The sequence below is a fragment of the Acanthopagrus latus genome, chromosome 11 (assembly GCF_904848185.1).
Source record: "Acanthopagrus latus isolate v.2019 chromosome 11, fAcaLat1.1, whole genome shotgun sequence".
NCBI classification, from domain to species: Eukaryota; Metazoa; Chordata; class Actinopteri; order Spariformes; family Sparidae; genus Acanthopagrus; species Acanthopagrus latus.
The window spans coordinates 7811919-7829335 of record NC_051049.1 but is presented as its reverse complement, the minus strand read 5'-3'; the positions used below and the strand labels follow the sequence as shown (position 1 = coordinate 7829335).

General features: G+C 42.8%; 1 protein-coding gene across 3 annotated transcripts; it reads left to right on the top strand.

The window, feature by feature from the left end:
* The first annotated feature begins 173 nt into the window (after positions 1-173).
* On the top strand, positions 174-17395 carry lama3 (laminin, alpha 3). 3 transcript variants are annotated; one of them, XM_037113611.1, is made up of 38 exons: positions 174-433; positions 856-969; positions 1070-1182; positions 1268-1351; positions 1444-1547; positions 2372-2416; positions 2513-2664; positions 2808-2918; positions 3165-3276; positions 3511-3690; positions 4478-4656; positions 4760-4876; positions 4960-5093; positions 5585-5723; positions 5806-5902; positions 5993-6109; positions 6195-6365; positions 6935-7086; positions 8188-8394; positions 8493-8644; positions 8773-8935; positions 9019-9146; positions 9228-9375; positions 10314-10418; positions 10505-10638; positions 10743-10860; positions 12127-12261; positions 12348-12490; positions 12592-12714; positions 12819-12963; positions 13057-13175; positions 13273-13453; positions 13630-13779; positions 13858-14017; positions 14140-14267; positions 14723-14816; positions 14905-15015; positions 15134-17395. In XM_037113611.1, exons 1-38 carry the CDS (start codon positions 233-235, stop codon positions 15277-15279), a joined length of 5112 nt encoding a protein of 1703 aa, XP_036969506.1. In that variant the 5' UTR covers positions 174-232; the 3' UTR covers positions 15280-17395. The 3 variants fall into 3 exon arrangements, with proteins under 3 accessions (XP_036969506.1, XP_036969505.1, XP_036969504.1); XM_037113610.1 differs by having other exon boundaries at positions 3511-3681; positions 4960-5114; positions 15134-17394; XM_037113609.1 differs by having other exon boundaries at positions 4960-5114; positions 15134-17394.
* The last annotated feature ends 22 nt before the right edge of the window (positions 17396-17417 follow it).

The window sequence follows — 17417 nt, the reverse complement described above, 5'->3', positions numbered from 1 at the left end:
CTCACACACCTGCTCCACTAAGACCTCAATGTCTGCGAGTTCAACCACACCTCACTGAACCTTGAGCCGGTGCGACACTCACTGCAGACCGTACAGCTTTTCTTCATGTGCCTCACATAAAGCGCTCCAAGGTTCACCTGCTCCAGGGTTTACCTGTGAGGAGGAGGAGGAGCCTTCTGAGAGGAAGACAGAGAGACTGTTTCACCTCCAGACTTTTTCCAAACGCCTCATCATGCAGCAGAATATGTCGTTGCTTTGCAGCGCCGTGTGGCTGTTTTTGGTTTACTTTGCTCGGGTGTGTCCCTCTGCTGACAAACATTCGAAGTGTGGGCACGACAGACACAATCAGTTCCATCACACTCAGAAGACGTACGGTGCTAGAAAGTTTTGTGATCCTTCTTTCAGCAACCACACAGCAGGTGCTGTCACGCAGGTAAGGCAGCTATCCGTTGGGTTTTCAGCTGCAGATGCAACTTTTCCTCTGACACTTGAGATTGTTCTGACTCATTTTGTCCTTTACTCTGTTTCATTGCATTCAAAGATCAATCCCAGGCTGCACGGTTTACCCGCATATTTCCATTTTTAAACAGAAATACTCTTCAGTGTTCGTATCACCACGTGTCTCCATGTCACACCCTGATTTACAAACTCACACCAGGGGAGGAAAAAAAGTATTTTCTCAGTGACGAGGATGTAATTAATACGATTTAAACTCACATGTTCCTGCATTTAGTCATTTTGCAGTGTGATTACCTAGTGATAAAACACTTCTCTAAGCAGGTGAGTGGTGTTATAGTGTTTACTTTCTGTGAAGTAACTCTCAGTCGACTGTTCGTCTCTCTGTGTTCATACAAGAAGTGCAGCTCCGGCTTCTACAGAGAGCCAACTGGACCGTACAGGGGTCAGTGTGTGCCATGTCGCTGCAATGGACTGTCCAAAGAGTGTGACGAGCACACGGGCAACTGTGTGGTTGGTGTACACACACACATGCACAGATAATGGTTAAATTGTGGGCCGAACTGGACACGAAACTCCACTTCATGTTCTGTTTCATCTAACCGACCCCCAGAACTGTCAGTCCAACACTGCCGGGGACAACTGTGAGCGCTGTAAAGAGGGTCACTATGGAAACGCAGCCAGCAGGACCTGCCGTGCCTGTCCATGCCCCTCGACAAGGAACAAGTCAGTCTCTTCACCTCACACAGCTACATCTTAATTGTCGAAGCTCTGCACCAGTATGAAGGTTTTTATTCCAACCACTCTGCAGCTTTGCGTTGGCCTGTCTGGACATCGGCTCAGGAGAGGTCCAGTGTTTGTGTAGACGGGGCTACAGTGGAGCCAGATGTGAGAGGTGTGTCACCATCACAGTGCACCAAAGTGTCGGCATGAAAGGTTCAAAAGGCTTGATCTTCTTCTTTCCCTGTGTTTTCTCTCTTTATTAAGATGTGCATTCGGTTACTACGGGGATCCAGCGGTGCACGGCGGCAGCTGCAAGCCCTGCACCTGTAAGGACGCCACCGTGAACATCTGCAATTCTCTGACCGGAGGTGAATACATAAACACAAATAAGGGTTGAGGAGAAAAGACTTTCAGATGAACATCCCCTCCACTCATGATTTAAGGCAGACGTTAGAGTTTGATGAGTGTGTCTGACAAGTAAAATTACCACATTAAAATCCTTAAAATGACACCTGCTCCATCTCACTTAAGGAAAATAGATGATATGACTATGTGGACATTTTTCATTCCTTCATTCACTGTGAGGTCCATTCAGTGTATGTCAGGATTGACTTCAAAAGTATCTGTGATATCACAAATCATTCTCGTAGGCCCGTCTCTTAACATCAAATTTTGAACGAGCTCAGAGCAACAAATGTGAAAACAGCCTTTTAGTGTCAATCAGTGCACATCTGTCTTTCTACACAGTGAAGCTCAAACATTTGACTGTAGGAACAAGAAAAACAACGACACATTTTCAGCTGTAGAGTCGCATGTTTACCATTAACCGGGAGTGGTCCATTACAATATTTCATAGTTGCTATGTTTTGAAGATCTCTGTGGTTTTAATATTGGATTTCGGTGAAGTTACAAGACTCCCAAGAGACAGAATTGAAAAGAAAGAATGGTAAAAGTCAAAGAAATCTTTGACTTTCAGTGGCCAGGAGTGATCGAGCTCCAAAAACACTTTTATTCCAAGCTTGATAAATGCTTCTGTGAACTCCATGCTCCACTTTGTAACGCACGTTTTCAGGTATAAATTAATCTCCAAGCCCAAGCTGAGAAAATAACCCCTGATGGAGCTGGGACTATTTTCTCAAGACCTTACAACCAGGACATGACTCAACTTAAAATATCCTTTCAACTTTCCCAGAGTGCATCACATCTGCTGACAGCAGCGGTGGTGATGGCTGCCACGGTGAGTTTGTGTTGAAAAATTCACCTTGCAGTCGTGTTTTGAGCGATGACGAGTCACCTAACGAGGAGCTTCCTTCACTCCTTGCATGTTTGCTAGACTGTGACAGCTGCACTCTCGCCTCACTGGTCGACTTGGAACAGATGGACGGTGCTCTGGCTCGGCTGGAGAAACAGATGCAGAACATCACGACCGGCTCTGGTTCACTCTACAGGCTGAGCCGCCTGAAGGCTAACATCTCTGAAACCAAGGTGCAGCTCATGCAGCTTTCAGATATAAAAGAAAATTTGCCAAAAAAAACCCCCCAAAACATCCCAGCCACTGTAATATTCACATCACACACGCCAGTATTTCTCCGTGTTCAGAGCACTTCTCAGCTTCCCTGTTTGTGCAGATTCGGGTCGGGAGCTACAGCACTGCTGAGACACATCTGGATCCAAAGGTGGATCAGCTGGAAGCAGATGTGGATGTCGTCGGAGATGAGTTCAGTCAACTGATTGACAAGGTACCTGCAGTGAATTTCCCTCTGTTAATCAGACCGAAACTTCATCAGAAGTTTTGTTGTGTAATTGCAATTTTACTGAATTTTACACGTGGATTATTGTTTGAATGCTGCAGGAGGTGTTTTTTTTGTTAATATATATATAATCACATGAAATATGTGTATGTATGATATAAGTGAGGAGTTGTAGAGCTCTAAAAACATATGAGGAGCATTAATACAATATTTAAACTGTCATCCACTTTCCAGGCAGTTCATGCTGGATCACATCTGGAGACGGTCCTGCAGGATGTGAATGGAACAAAGTTAAATGCAGAGGATCTTCTCTCTGAAGCCGAAGATCTCCTCATAGCCACGCAAGGTCAGAATATACGCATGTGTTTTCAGAATGTAAGAAAAGCCGGCTAAAATATTAGTCTCACGTTAACAAAACAAGGAATAATTATCAAGTATCCTCAACTTTAATCATTCTTGCTCAGTGATGTCCAACCAGAGCAGCAGATTCTGTGGGAAACTGGATGATTATCTAAGTCAAAGTGAGCCTCGGCCACAGACGCATCATTAAAAGCGGCGTCTTTCTTTCTTCCTTTGTCAGATTTGATAAAGCGGCTGACTGAAGTAAAGCCCGAGCAGTCTGCGCCTCTCTCTGAAAACAACAAAGCCGGGATGACGGAGGAGGCTCGGCGCATCTTGCAGGAAATGAGAGAGACGGGCTGCTCTGCTCACAGAGACGATGCTGGCACAGAGCGAGAGCAGGCACACGCATGTGAGAAAGGTTTTTTTTTTTCTTTCTATTTGCTGGTTTATTGGTAAAAAAAAAAAAAAAGAAGCAGTGCAGAGATACTTTGATGTTTTGGATACCTCACTCTCAACGCCAACCACATGCCCATCCACAGCGATGTGAAGTAGATGGTGTTTGATAGAGGGTCCTCCACTCTCGCGACTCACAGCTCTCTAACTTTTTGAAGCTGAATCCACCAAAACAAACACAAATGTTTTTGTTTTTTTGTTTGTTTTTATCACTTCTCTTCTAGGTTTGATCAACACAAACACTAGAAGGTGTGTTGTCTTCTCACAGGCACTTTAATGCAGGAAAATAACAGTCATTTAAAAAGACAGAAAATGTTGATCTTGAACTCCCAGATAAATCTACCTTGACTTCTGGGAAATTATATGTTTTTACTTCCTTTTGGAGAGTTAGATGTGAAGATCAACACCACAATAACATACACGGCATCGCTGTAAAAAGGAGGAAACCGATCAAGTTGGCTGAATTGCAGTTGCATAGAAGTTACTTTATGAAGTTGAAGCTTGAAGAACAGAAAGAGGCAAAGAGAGCTGCCCCTGAAACAAGGAAAGGAGTAGTTGTTCTTTTAAAGATGCATTTTTCACACGACTGAACAATTAAACAAAATGATACATGGGCCTCCAAGATAAAGTATAATGTAAAGTTGTTGATGGACTTCCAATATATCAGAGACGGATGGCACTGATCGGCCCGTATTAACTATGATGTACAACAACCCTAAAAATGGATGTGTGAATGTGTGCGTTCTCCTCAGTGTTGGACATCATCAGGAACATGGCGGTCCCCGTGGAAACCAGCACGACCGCAGACTCTCTGATGGAGTCCGAATCCTTTCTGAGGGACGTGGCTGATCTGCTGTCAGACGCAGAGGACACAGTCGACAGGACGCAGGGTCTGAACTTAAAGAGCCTCACGATGCTACAACAGCTGGAGGTGATTTTGAAACACAGCTGGCAGTTTCGTGTCATATATTCCTGATATACACACACTATATTGTTTCACTGGTTATTTCACTTCCGTTTGTATTGTATTCTAGCATCTTCGCTCTCAGCTGCAGAGAGAAAACAATACACGCCGCCCTGTGACTGAAATGACCAAAGAGCTGCTGAAGAACATCTCAGACATGTTTTCGATGCTGGAGGGGAATAAAAAAGTAAAGAGAACAATCTTACAACTGTGATTCCACAAGACATGTTTTGGAGCGTGCAAAGTGAGTTCACTGTGTGTCAATTGCAGGAGTTTGAGAATCACTCAGCTCAGCTTAATGGTGCCAAGATGCAGCTCATCCAGAAGTTAAACAGCATGTACCAAATATTGTCCAAGTTGGCTAACGTGACTAAGGCCGAGGAGCATGCAGGGGAGCTCAGCAGGTTGGCAGCAGAGCTACAACAGTGAGTGTGAAGCAGAGGAACTATTTAAAGTGGATGAATACAGTAAAGAAGACCTGTTATGCTTTTTTGTTTTTTTTTCTTCCTTTTAGTATTTTATATGTTCTTATGCATGAAAAAGATCTTTAAAAATCAAAAAAGGTAAAAGTCCACACCAACAGAAGCTCCTCTCTCCCGACTCAGGCGTGTGTGAGCTGACCAATCAGAGCAGACTGGGTATTCAGGAGGGGGCGGGCTTAAAGAGACAGTAGCTAAAACAGAGCGTTTCAGACAGAGGGGGAATACAGAGCTGCAGCACTGGACAGTATGAGAACACTGATGTGTTTGTTGAGCACTAAAGCTTGTAAACCTGTTCTAGTAGTGACCTAAAATAACACTACAAACCTGAAAATTAGCTTAATATGTGTCCTTTAAATAAGTACTAAATACAATTGTGTGTTGACAATAATACACAATGCTGTATGTTATTGCAGAGTGCTTCATAATGCCACCAACAGCTCCGACCTGCTCAGTGCTCTGGGTATGAGAGCTCATAACAACATCTTACATACAACAGAAAAGGCAGAAATGGCAGCAAATCAGTCCAGAGAAGCTGCTGATCAAGCCTTACAGGTAACTATTAGTGATGCTTGACGCTTGAACCTGAATTCTTGTTAAAAAAATATATTAATATGATCCTGTCACAATGAATCAGGATGCGGAGGACGGTCTGGTCTACAGAGCAGAGGGACTCAAAGATAACTCAACTCGTTCATGGACAGAAGCCAACAAGACTCAGAGTGACCTCCGATGTGAGTTAACAGCACGATTTACTGAGTCAGATCCATTATACTGACATTGAATGCACAAAAGTAAAAAGCTTTTCAATTTCTTTGGAGCAGCGCTGTCACAAACAGTGAACACCCACAGAGATCGTGTGAATAAGCAAAAGGAAAACGGAGAAAAGCTGAGAACAGACATCTCTGCCGTCAGCGACAACATCAAAAAAATCAAAAGAGGTCGGTGGATTGTTTTTGAATTTGCATGAGGAGAAATAAAATGGCAGATTATACACTGTAGATTATCTTTGTTTTTTGATTTCAGGTGACACAGAAGTCCTGATAGATTCTGCGAAAACAGCTGCCTCTGCCTCCAACTCCTCTGTCAGTAACGTAACAGACAGACTGAAGAATATCAGCCAGGAAGTGAAGAAAATAACTTTAAACAACGTCAATGTGAATATAGATGATATTTTGATTGATGCCGACCAGACAGGTGAGTATTTAAAACAGTAACTATCTCTAAAGGTTATAGAAAGAATGGTATCCTGTTGATTTTGATTATTAAACATGTCTAGGTGATTTATGAAAAGCTGTTAAAGTATCAAAACGCTCAATCCGGGGAGAAATTAACACAATCTGTGTTTAGAAACTGAGGCTTCAGTCAAGCTGTCAGGATTTCTGTAACACTGTGATGTCACAGCTACACAGCCACGCCCCCCAGCACCGCCGTGGTCAGAAAATATTGACAGAACCTAATGGGGAAACACAGTGGGCGGGGCATTCTCAGGCCTGTGAGAGCTGACCAATCAGAGCAGACTGGGGTTTTCGGGAGCGTTCAGATAGAGGGTGAATAGAGGTGCTGCAGTTATGGACGATGAAAGAAAAATAATGTGACTTTCAAACATTTAGTAGACACTGAAAAGGAACTATGACCCTGATAATGTGCATAATATGGGACCTTAAAGTGTAACGTGTTCATTAATGCCATGTTGCAGGCATGTCATATGATTCTATAGTTTGATTTGTTGTGTTTTTTGTTTTTTTTTACGGTTTCTGTTTCAGTGAAGAACTTGAGCACAGCTCTTCCGGCGCTGAAAGACAAAATCAGACGAGTTGAGGCTCTCAGCGAGAAAGTGCCTCCCAGCGCCAACATGACAGAAACCATCAGGGGAATCAAGGATGTGATCGAGGAGACAAGAAACTATGTTAACAGGGTAAATGTACAATTGTTGTCAGCTTTCACATAAAGCTGCTGTAATCCATACTTTGGAAGACAAAAAGATGTCGCTCATAGTGAAGAAGAATATCAACTGACTGTCTGTTCTGATGGCCAATTATCCTGACACCCCCCCAAAATCAGAAAAAATGTCTTGTTGCGAGGAAAAAACACTCCCTGCAGTTATTAGTTCAGTGACTGCCGCCCCTGTTCATAGCTTTCACAGAGGTTTGGTCCCTAGCTGTTATTTGAATGCGAAAAAGTTACCAGGCTAACTTTGTGGCCTTTAACCAAACAAGCACGAGTTCAGAGTCAAGGAAAAATGTCCAATGTCATGATAAACTAACAACCCACCACTGACATAAGTCTTGTACAGACAAGACCAGGTATCTAAAAATCAGACACACAACAAAACATCAACATAATATTTTTGGTTAAAAGTCGACCCGAGTCGTTAGATGCAGGCCGATCTAACAACAGAAGCAGACTGATGGAAAACTAATGCAGAATCACTTTTTTTTTAGGGAAAAAAGATTGAGGTTGGGGTTAGGAACCAAGACATGCAGGGAGAGTATTTTCAGAGCAATATTTTCATGTTTCCATTATAATGGGCTGTCAGACAAATGGGCTTTCAGTCCAATGGGCCATTTTTCAGGGGTTAGGGTTAGGGTTGGTGTTTTGGAATAATGGGCTGTCGGGACAATGGCACGACACATTTTAACACATCTTTCAGCTTATTGTTTTGGCTTATGACCTGGAATGTCACTGTTTTGGTTCAGTCTGACAGCTCTCACAGAGCAGAAAAAAGCTCTAAAATCCCACTGTGCACCAGAAGCAAAAGCAAGTAAGTAGCTGTGGACACAATGGAGCACTTACGCAGACTTTGCCCTCAGTAGTTGGTAGAGGTGGTGCCACAAACAGAGGCAAAAAAACAACAAATGAATTCTGAAGTCAAAAGGTGACAAGACGTCAGTTCTTGTCAAATCACTTACTGCAGGTTTAACAAAAAAAAAAAGCAACATGACAGTTTTCTGTTTTTTTACCCCCCATAAAAACACATTTACATTAATGATTTCCACCTTGGCTGCACTTCTCGTAGCTCTCGCTTGCCACCAGCTTCAACGGAAAGGGTCACGTGGAGCTCCATCCGCCGAGAAACCTCCAAGACATCAAAGCGTTTACAGCCGTCGATCTGCTTCTCAATCGCCATCAAAACAACCCCCACAAGGCCGAGCGCAGACGTAGGCGACAGCGGAACAAACACAGAGATGCCAGTGCTTTTGTTTTCTACCTGGGCAACAAGAACGTGAGCGCGCCTCCTGTTTAGACGCAGAAATATCAGTGATTTTAGTGACAGATATGTTATTCTCATTTGCTTCTCGTGCTCTTTTCTTTTACGCTCAGGCGTCTGGAGATTACATTGGGATGGCGATCAGAAGCAACGCGTTGTTTTGTGTCTACAAGTTGGGTGGAGTCGTCCATGAGGTGGAAACCATCCAAATAACAACAACTAGCAATGTGAACTCCTCAGACTTTGACAGGGTCGTCTTCCACAGGTACTCCAAACACAGAAAGAGAACGAACATCGTCTCTAAAAGTCTCTAGGGGAGCTGAACCGCACTTTCCTCCTCCACCAAGTGTAATCAGAAGATTATCTGTGTGTGTCTGTAAACACTTTCTGCAGAGTTTACCAAGACGCCGAAGTTAAAATCACGCAGCACTTCACGACGCAGGAGCCCGTCACCCGCTATCTTAAACATAACCTTCCAAACACAGCGACCAGCATCCTTCAGCTGGATCCGGAGAGTCTTGTTTTCTACGTGGGCGGCTATCCTGATGACTTTGAGGTACCCAGTCACTGCATTTATTTAAAGGTCCAGTGTAAAGGATTTAGCTGTAACTGTTTTTCTTCTTCTTTTGGTTCTTGTAGCCTCCCGTGGAGCTGCGCCACCCAAAGTACAGAGGAGCAATGAAACTCTCCTACGTAAACGACAAACCCGTCGGCCTGTTCAACTACAAGCGAGCGGTCAACATGGACGCAAAGCAGCCTCCTGTGACGTGAGCGTTTAAAAAGTCTCGCACACAGCTACGATGTTTGCGAAAGGTTTGTGCTTAACAATGATGACACTATTTGTTCAGGATCCGCAGGTCAAAGTTACACAGTTACTATGACGGAACGGGCTACAGCATGGCGTTCATCAAGGAGCTGCACAAGATCAAAAGGCAGCTCAAGTTTCACACGAACAGCCGAGAGACAAACGCCCTGCTGCTCTACATCGGAAATGAAGTATGAGGTTTCTCTGAATCAGGGGCGACCAGGTACAGCTGTGACATGTGACTCCTGTAACACCTTGAGTACGTCCAATCAGAAACAGGCTACAGAGGTTTCACTCTCTCAGCACATGCTCAGTTAGATTGTCTTCTTCTTGGAGCCACATTTAAAATGTCTGGAGAAATGTACCAGCTAGAATTTGTTTTTGAGGTGATTGTGAATCTGTCCCAAAATCATATGTTTAGATAAAAACCTGGCTGATTCCACGATGGTTGGAAACTTGTTACAAGCATCGCTGAATCGTCCACGTTTGATTAATATTTTTCAAACCTAAAAGCCCGAAAATACTAGCTAGCAAGCTGGATTTATAGATAGAGCTGTAAATATTGAAAATTTGCATTTCTAGCTAAATTTATATGAAATGTTATTAACATGCATCATATCCCTGTAAAATAAAGTAATGAGAAAACATAAATATTACTATAAATGTCCAAAATTAAAACTAACATGTCAGAGGTTTACATGCTGAATTAATGATAACTGTCAGTGAAAATGCAAAACTGATAATCTGTCGGCTTCCCACCTTTTGTAGGTAGAAACTGTTTTTACAATAGACGTAAATAGTCACAATAATCTGAATTAAATAAGCATTTGACTGATTAATATGTATATTTTAGTCATGTTTACAACCAACCCTGTGCAATAGGAGAGGAGTGAAGGTATTAAAAACTATTTTGCAGCCTGTACATATTTCATAAAGCCACTTATATACATTCCTACACATTTAAGTTTATAATATAGTAAACTGACTACTCTGGTGTCAACAGTTTTTGAGTTAGTGGGAAAATTGCAAAAGTGTTACAACCGTCCCTGGTCTCCCTCACTATCAGGACAAACAGTGTTAATGTGTCTTTGGTACAAAATGTGATAGACTTTGTGTTTGTCCGTCACAGGAGTCTTTTTTCTGTGTGCTGGTGGAGAGAGGCTTCCTGGTGCTTCACGGACGGCAAGCCGGTCGGCAGCTCAGACTTCAAAGTGCCGAACGACTGTCTCTAGTTGTAAGCTGATTAATTATAAATCTAACCGACTTTAAAAATTGAACGTCAAGCAATGCAAGCCTTCTAAACTAAACTTATCGTCTTAGGACACACAATTTGCAGTCACTATTGCAGACAAGTTCATCCTGTACTACGGACGAAAGAAGATGTTCACAGATCACAAACAAACAAACTACAGTAGTTATTACATCGGGGGTCTGCCGGCACCGCTCAGACAGAGGTAACAAACTGATACAAGCAGCTTTCACAGCTCACACTGCTGCTTTAGCTCGTCAGATGAGCCTTTTGTCCTGTTTACTGTCTATTTATGCCTTTGAATGTTAGGCACAACATCACAGCTCCACCGCTGAGAGGGTGTGTGGATCACCTGACAGCCGACTTTGAGATCGTCGAGTTCAGCGTGATGATCGGCGTCAGCGATGGATGTCCAGTCTCACTGCTGGTAAACTGCCACGAACACATGAGCAGGAGACACAGCTGCTTTAAGTTTCATGCACATGACTGAAGATTGGCTTAAATCTATCAGTCATTGTGTTTGAAAAAGAAAAATGTAACTGTACTTGACATGTTGTACAGTCTCGTCAAGTCATTAAACTCTGTCATTTCAGTTTTATTGACAGAAATGTTGCTAACTCCAGCTAACATTAGCCACTCTAAGCTAGCCCACTGCTTTCCAACCTGCGGTTCCTGAACTCACCAAGGCCTTCTTGATTTTAAGGGATGTAGGAAAACATTTTTAAATTACATTTAGCAGACCCTTCTGTCCAAAGCAACTGGCAGTACACTGATGGAGCGGTTTAGGGTTCAGTGTCTTGCCAAAGGACACTTTGACATGTAGACCAGGGGAATGGAACCAGCGACCTTCTGATAACGAGTCACTGGCTCTGCCCCTGAGTCACAGCCGCCATAGCTGCCCACATATATGCTCTATCAGATACACAGCATTTCATTAATTACTGTGAGGAAACAAATTAAATTACAATTTTTAAAGTTTGGATTATTGTTGTAAGGGGCTCTTTCATTAAAATGTTTTAATTGGCCACATGTGAGCAGATTGTAACATGACATCTCTCTTGTTTAATGCTGCTGGCCTGTGGATCTTTGTGAAGGACTCTGGTCAGGTTTTGTGCAGGTTTTCGAGCGCCACTCTCTGCAGTGCTAACTGAGAGCAAAAGTAGCAAATTCAGGAAGTCCACGAACATAAACTAACGACCGGCCTCCAGAACAACACCTCACAGGATAAGGACACACAGCAGACCTGAACACAAGCTTTTATTCACAGAGCCTCGACTAATAGAACAATGGCCGAACGTTAGGGAGAGGAAAACATTGAATTGTGCAGAAAAAGGAAACCTGAAATACATAATACAGACAAATGCAAGATTCAGGGGGAAAATATTCTGCTCAAATTTGACAGAATTTCACTTTTGTTCTCTGCTGTTACTGTCACACATTGGATATATCCATAAATATATCACTTAGTCAGGGGTCGTCAGTTTCCTCAATGATAGAAAATGGGTCTGTGGACGAAAACGGTTGGAAACCACAGAATCAGCCCATTAGCAGCAACATCCCAACATTAACTTTATATGTTTTGGAGTAAAAGGAACAACGTGCAGCTTATTTTTATCTTGTTTGTCTTGCTTTAAAGTAAATAACTGTGATGACAGACTTCAGACAGGAGCCTGATACTGAATCTGACTTGCAGGGTGTCCGTTCAGCCACGCTGCATTCAGCTCTGTCCGTTGATCCTCTGTTTGCCGGGTCCGAGCAGCCACTCAGAATCTCTCTGGGCTTCAGGAGCACAGACCGACATGGTACTCTTCTCAGGAGCAGCTCTCAGGTAAGACCCGGCATGACTCACCTCCAGCTTTCAAAGAGACTAAAGAGCCAAAGACGACTCTATCAGTATTCTCTGATTTTCCGCAGGGCTTCACCTCTGCCCCTGACCTTCAGCTGTCCCTGGATGACGGCTACGCAGTATTAAATAGTGATAATTATACCTTGAGGTCGGATAAAAGGTACAGTGATGGAAGCTGGCACTACATGTCTGCAGTGATGAGTTCAGCCGGGTGAGACACGATGACCTCCTTTTGTCTACAACAGAGATCTCCATCTCAATTAAAATGCAGTAAAATCACATAACTTGCCTGCGTTTACTTGATTTTCTCAGGCTGGAGCTCAGCATCGACAATGTGAAAGTCACCCAGGCACGATCGTCCAGCAGCAGGACACCCAGGAAGAAACTGAAAGGAGGGAATTTCACTTGCTGCATCGCTAACCTTTACACAAGGAGGTCCGGAAACCTTAGAAATCTGTTCTCACATCGATGATATCTGCCGGCTGTTTCTTACAATAACACAAATTTATGTTTTTATAAAAAAATCTAATCCGACGCAGCCTCAGGCAGAGCTTCATACCTGTCGATCTGAGCTTGTATTCACTAGCGGAGGATGTAGACCTTGGCCTGTGTCGTCTCCATCCCCAACCACACACTGAGGTTTTACCAGCACATGTACAAAAAAGACCCAAGACACAAAAGCCCGTAAGCGCAAACAAGCCTTTGCTTCTACAGGATCACGATGATTTATCTCTTGGGTTTATGTTTAGTTACTGATTTGGGTCCGCTGTGTGTCAGATTCAGGCTCCGGCAGGCAGCCAGTGTAAACACCAGGGAGCCCAACACGGCGAACACCAGCTCTCCGAGCAACACAGCTGGCTCAGTTACACCGTGCCGCAACAGGACCTGAATCACAGGTAATGGTAAATATGTAATAAAACACCTGGAAGATGTCCACATTTATTCATTCATTCATTCATTAGAACATCAAAACTCTCGTCTCCCGTGTCTCAGGCCTCACTTCTCCCTCAACATCAAGACCAAGTCGTCCAAAGGGCTGATCCTCCACGTGGCGGGGACAGGAGTCATCCCGCTGCTCGCCGTGTACTTGGCCAATGGGAAGATCAGGATGTCACTTGGGCGGGACCGAATCATCCAGCACAAGGAGAAGAGCAACGACGGGAACTGGCACAGAGTAACGGATCATAAGCTATCAGTATTTAGAATGAAAAATGGCTGCACAACTGTTGGGTCCATTGTCCTCTTCCCTCCAACTTTCACAGAGTCACAGTATTTTGGGGTCTTCGATTTAATTTTACTGATTGAGGTCATTGTGGTGATGACAGGTTGTCTGTGTGTGTCTCTGTGCAGGTTGAGTTCAGCGTGGAGAAGAGCACTTTTCATCTGCTGGTCGACGGAGTCCGTGTGACCGATGGACACCTGCCAAACAACGAGGGATCGTCGTTGGAGCTGCGCAACCCTGTGTATCTGGGAGGTGATCCAGTCAGCAGAAACACAAAAGTCTGTATCAACAGCCGCGTCACATATTTTCCCACATTCGCTTGCGTACATATTGACTCTCTCCTCGTCCTCCCTCAGGGACACAACGTTCCCATGGACAGTGTCATTGGATGCGTACGGGATTTCAAAATGAACGAGGAAGATATCGAGGGCCCGAAGGCAAGCAGTAAAACTTCACCCTGCTCCGATCAGCTCACAGAGACGGGGACGTACTTCGGTGGTGGTCACATCATCTTAGGTTTGGCAGGTTTCACAGATCCTGATGAATTGTTTCATGTTTCATGTCCCCGTTTACTGTGTACGATGCAGATTACAGCAGACATTGACCTCAAACCTCATCAGGACTTTATCTGTTTCTAGATAATTACTTCAGTGTTGACTCCCAGTTTGTGTTGGCCTTCGAGTTTCGTCCTCAACACCTGACAGGTCTCTTCTTCCATGTGCGAGGTCACAAGACCAGACTCGATGTGTTCTTAATGGAAACCAAGGTGAAACGAGATCAGGCGGCAATTTGAAGCTGTGTTTTGTGATCTTTTGTCATGTTTTGTGATCTGTTGTGTTTTGTGATCTTTTGTTGTGTTTCATGATCTTTTGTTATGTTTTGTGATCTTTTGTTTTGTTTTGGGATTTGTTGTTGTGTTTTGTGATCTTTTTTGTTTTGTGATCTTTTGTTTTATTTTGTGATCTGTTGTGTTTCGTGATCTTTGTTGTGTTTTGTGATCTTTTGTTGTGTTTTGTGATCTTTTGTTGTGTTTTGCAGTCATGCTAATATTATATTTAGTTAAAGATATATTTCAGTACATATGAAAATGAACACCATTTTCAAATATAAGCTTGTCAACTTTCCATATCATTGCAACTATAAGGTAAAAAAACTGTTATACCACTCTTTAAATAAGAATAATGGAAATAATATAACAATAAGGGTGTAATCTTTTCCCAGGTGGGCGTCAAAGTCAAGGATGGTAACGGTGCTGTCAGCGTCTCAGTGACTCCTCGTGGAAACCTCTGTGACGGGAAGTTTCACGTTGTTACAGGTATGAAGTCTCATTCTGACAACGTCACACAAACAGCTCAACACACGACTACTTTAAAATGTCATATTCTCGTGTTGTCGTCCTCCAGTGTCCAGACAGCTTGCAGTCGTAAAATTAGCGGTGGACTCCACGTCTGAACAGAAAGCTGCGCCCCGTACACCCACCTCACACTCACCACTGGACACGCTTCACATCGGAGGTAGATCCATCATCCTGTTTTTAATCTGTGCAACAAGACATGCTTAAGAACAAAAAATACTGACAGTGTATTTGTGAGCGTGTACGTGAAGATGCCTTTCCTTTTTTTTTTCATTCAGGGACAGCAAAGACAAACCGGCTCTCTGTTTCGTCTCCATTTGTGGGCTGCCTGCGAAATGTGAAGCTTAACGGAAAGCCTGTTTCATTTGAGACGGGATCCAGGAGGGTTGGACCTGTGAGCTTCAGTAAATGTCCTGCATACTGAGGACATGAGGACGTGTGTTTAGTGGGTGACACACAAACACCAATGTAAATCCTAATGGTTTATTGCCATTTGTTCCAAAAAACAAATTTAAAGACACAGCTTATTAAATGTTATGTGTTATGGATGATGGATTGTGTAATCTATAACTTCTAAATGTCCCCACAGATGTTTAGGAGCTTCACATGGAATCCAGATGTTGTCAGTTATGGTTTGTGATTGATTCAAAAACACCATAAAGACACATGAAGGTATTTAAATGTCACTGCTAAGCCAACAAACAAACAGCCGGTACACATGTAACCCACAGTGTCAGACCTGACAGCGTTACAGCTCAGCACGCTCATCGAACGGCACTGAATGAAATGTGTCATTCTCATTCTGACCATGAGATGGAGTGCTTAACCTGATGTCATGTATTCAGTCTCCGAGCGCCCATATTTCGCTCTGTGGTTTCTCCTGTATAGATTTTTATCACGTCTCCATCTTTCTAGAAACATCAGCGCCTCATCACAAAGCAACAAACCATTATTATTATTCTGTTGTTTTGTTTTTTTTTGGGGCTGATACCTGTGGTTAACCTCCCAATTAGCACCGTGTGTCAGCTTAAAGTTCATGCAATTTGCTCTCTCTACATGCTGTTTTTCCACCTCAGCACTTCCTGTTTTATTCTGTTTTATATGCACAAATTGGTGTAAATAAGAATTTAAAGAACTATAATGAGTTGAATGCCCCTGTGACTCTCAGTCAGGGTGTTTTGAGGTCACAAAATGGCTTTCTTTTTTGTTCGTTTGCAAAGCACATGAATATTTAATCAGACAAACAAATGTAATGTGACCATTTGCAGTGATGTTGTTATTAAATTTAATTCAGTGTGTTCACATTAACTGTATGTCAATGACAGATGCTCTTAGAGAGCTTCTGGCTGTTCGGGAGGGGGGGGGGAATAAATACATTAGCCTTTCAAAAGCGTTTCAGCATTACTTTACATAGAATTTCAGGGATGTAATTAAAAATGCCCGACTTTCACTAATTTAAGAATTAACAAACACGTGAAGACAAAAAAAGTCTTAAAGGTATAATAAATTAGATTTGTGTAGTACCTATGTTGTGTTTTGTTGAGTTATGTTCTGACATTATCCCAGATGTTTCCAGCAATATTCAAACAAATTTGTGATTTTATTCAAGGTAACAGTTTTTCATTTGGTCTCCCCTCGCGAGAGAGTCAGAGAGTGAGGGGGGGAAGTCGGCGGATGTGAATATACTGTATTGTTTCACACTGTAGATCAACTTGTCTGTAAACATTTCTGCCTGAGTCATATCAGATGGATTTTCCTTGGCAACTGTGGTTGTCTAACAGTAAAGACAACAACTCTCATGATCCCACGCTGCTTCATTAAATCATAAAACTACATCTTTGCCCAGAAGTTACATGCTGTGTGTTTTAGGTCACATTAGTCCCACAAGTTCTTAATTATTCATGTTGTGTACTTCATCCTTGGGTTTGAGACTCTCTTCTCAGTTATGTTCCTGATGGATATCAGAGCGCTGGAGAGATTTTACTCTCATTCACATGCAAATCAAACGTCACATTCACACATACAGCATAAGCTGCTTTTGTTTCTTGTTCCTCTTTCATCCACTAAAACTGCTTACATTTGAGCTTCTCATGTGGATATCCGGTGATCAGAGAGCACGGCCTCCTCTCACAAGTTGCTGCCAACTGCACATGCAACCCTGAAACACTCAATGTCATGACAGTCGTTTGATTGACAGCAAATCTGAGCAGATGTAAACTTCTATGTCCCGCCCAGAGTCTACAAGAACCAATGATATCTCGTGTAGACAGTGACGCACCCTCTCTTCTCTCTTTCTTTCTTTCCTTCCAGTAATATAAATCTTAGACTTTTTAAAGCTAAACATGGAAATTATACAAATGTGCATATTGTGGGGTTTTTTTTTACAGTCAGCATCTTTTATGAATCCAGCACTCGCACACAACCAGAAATGACCTTGTGGCTGTGCTAAAAGTTTAAATCTAAAAGCATTTCTTTAAATGAGGCCCACATTCTATCAATCTATTCACTTTTTTCGGATTCCTCTGAACGTTGTCTCCCAGGCTTATTTTACATGAATGGTGA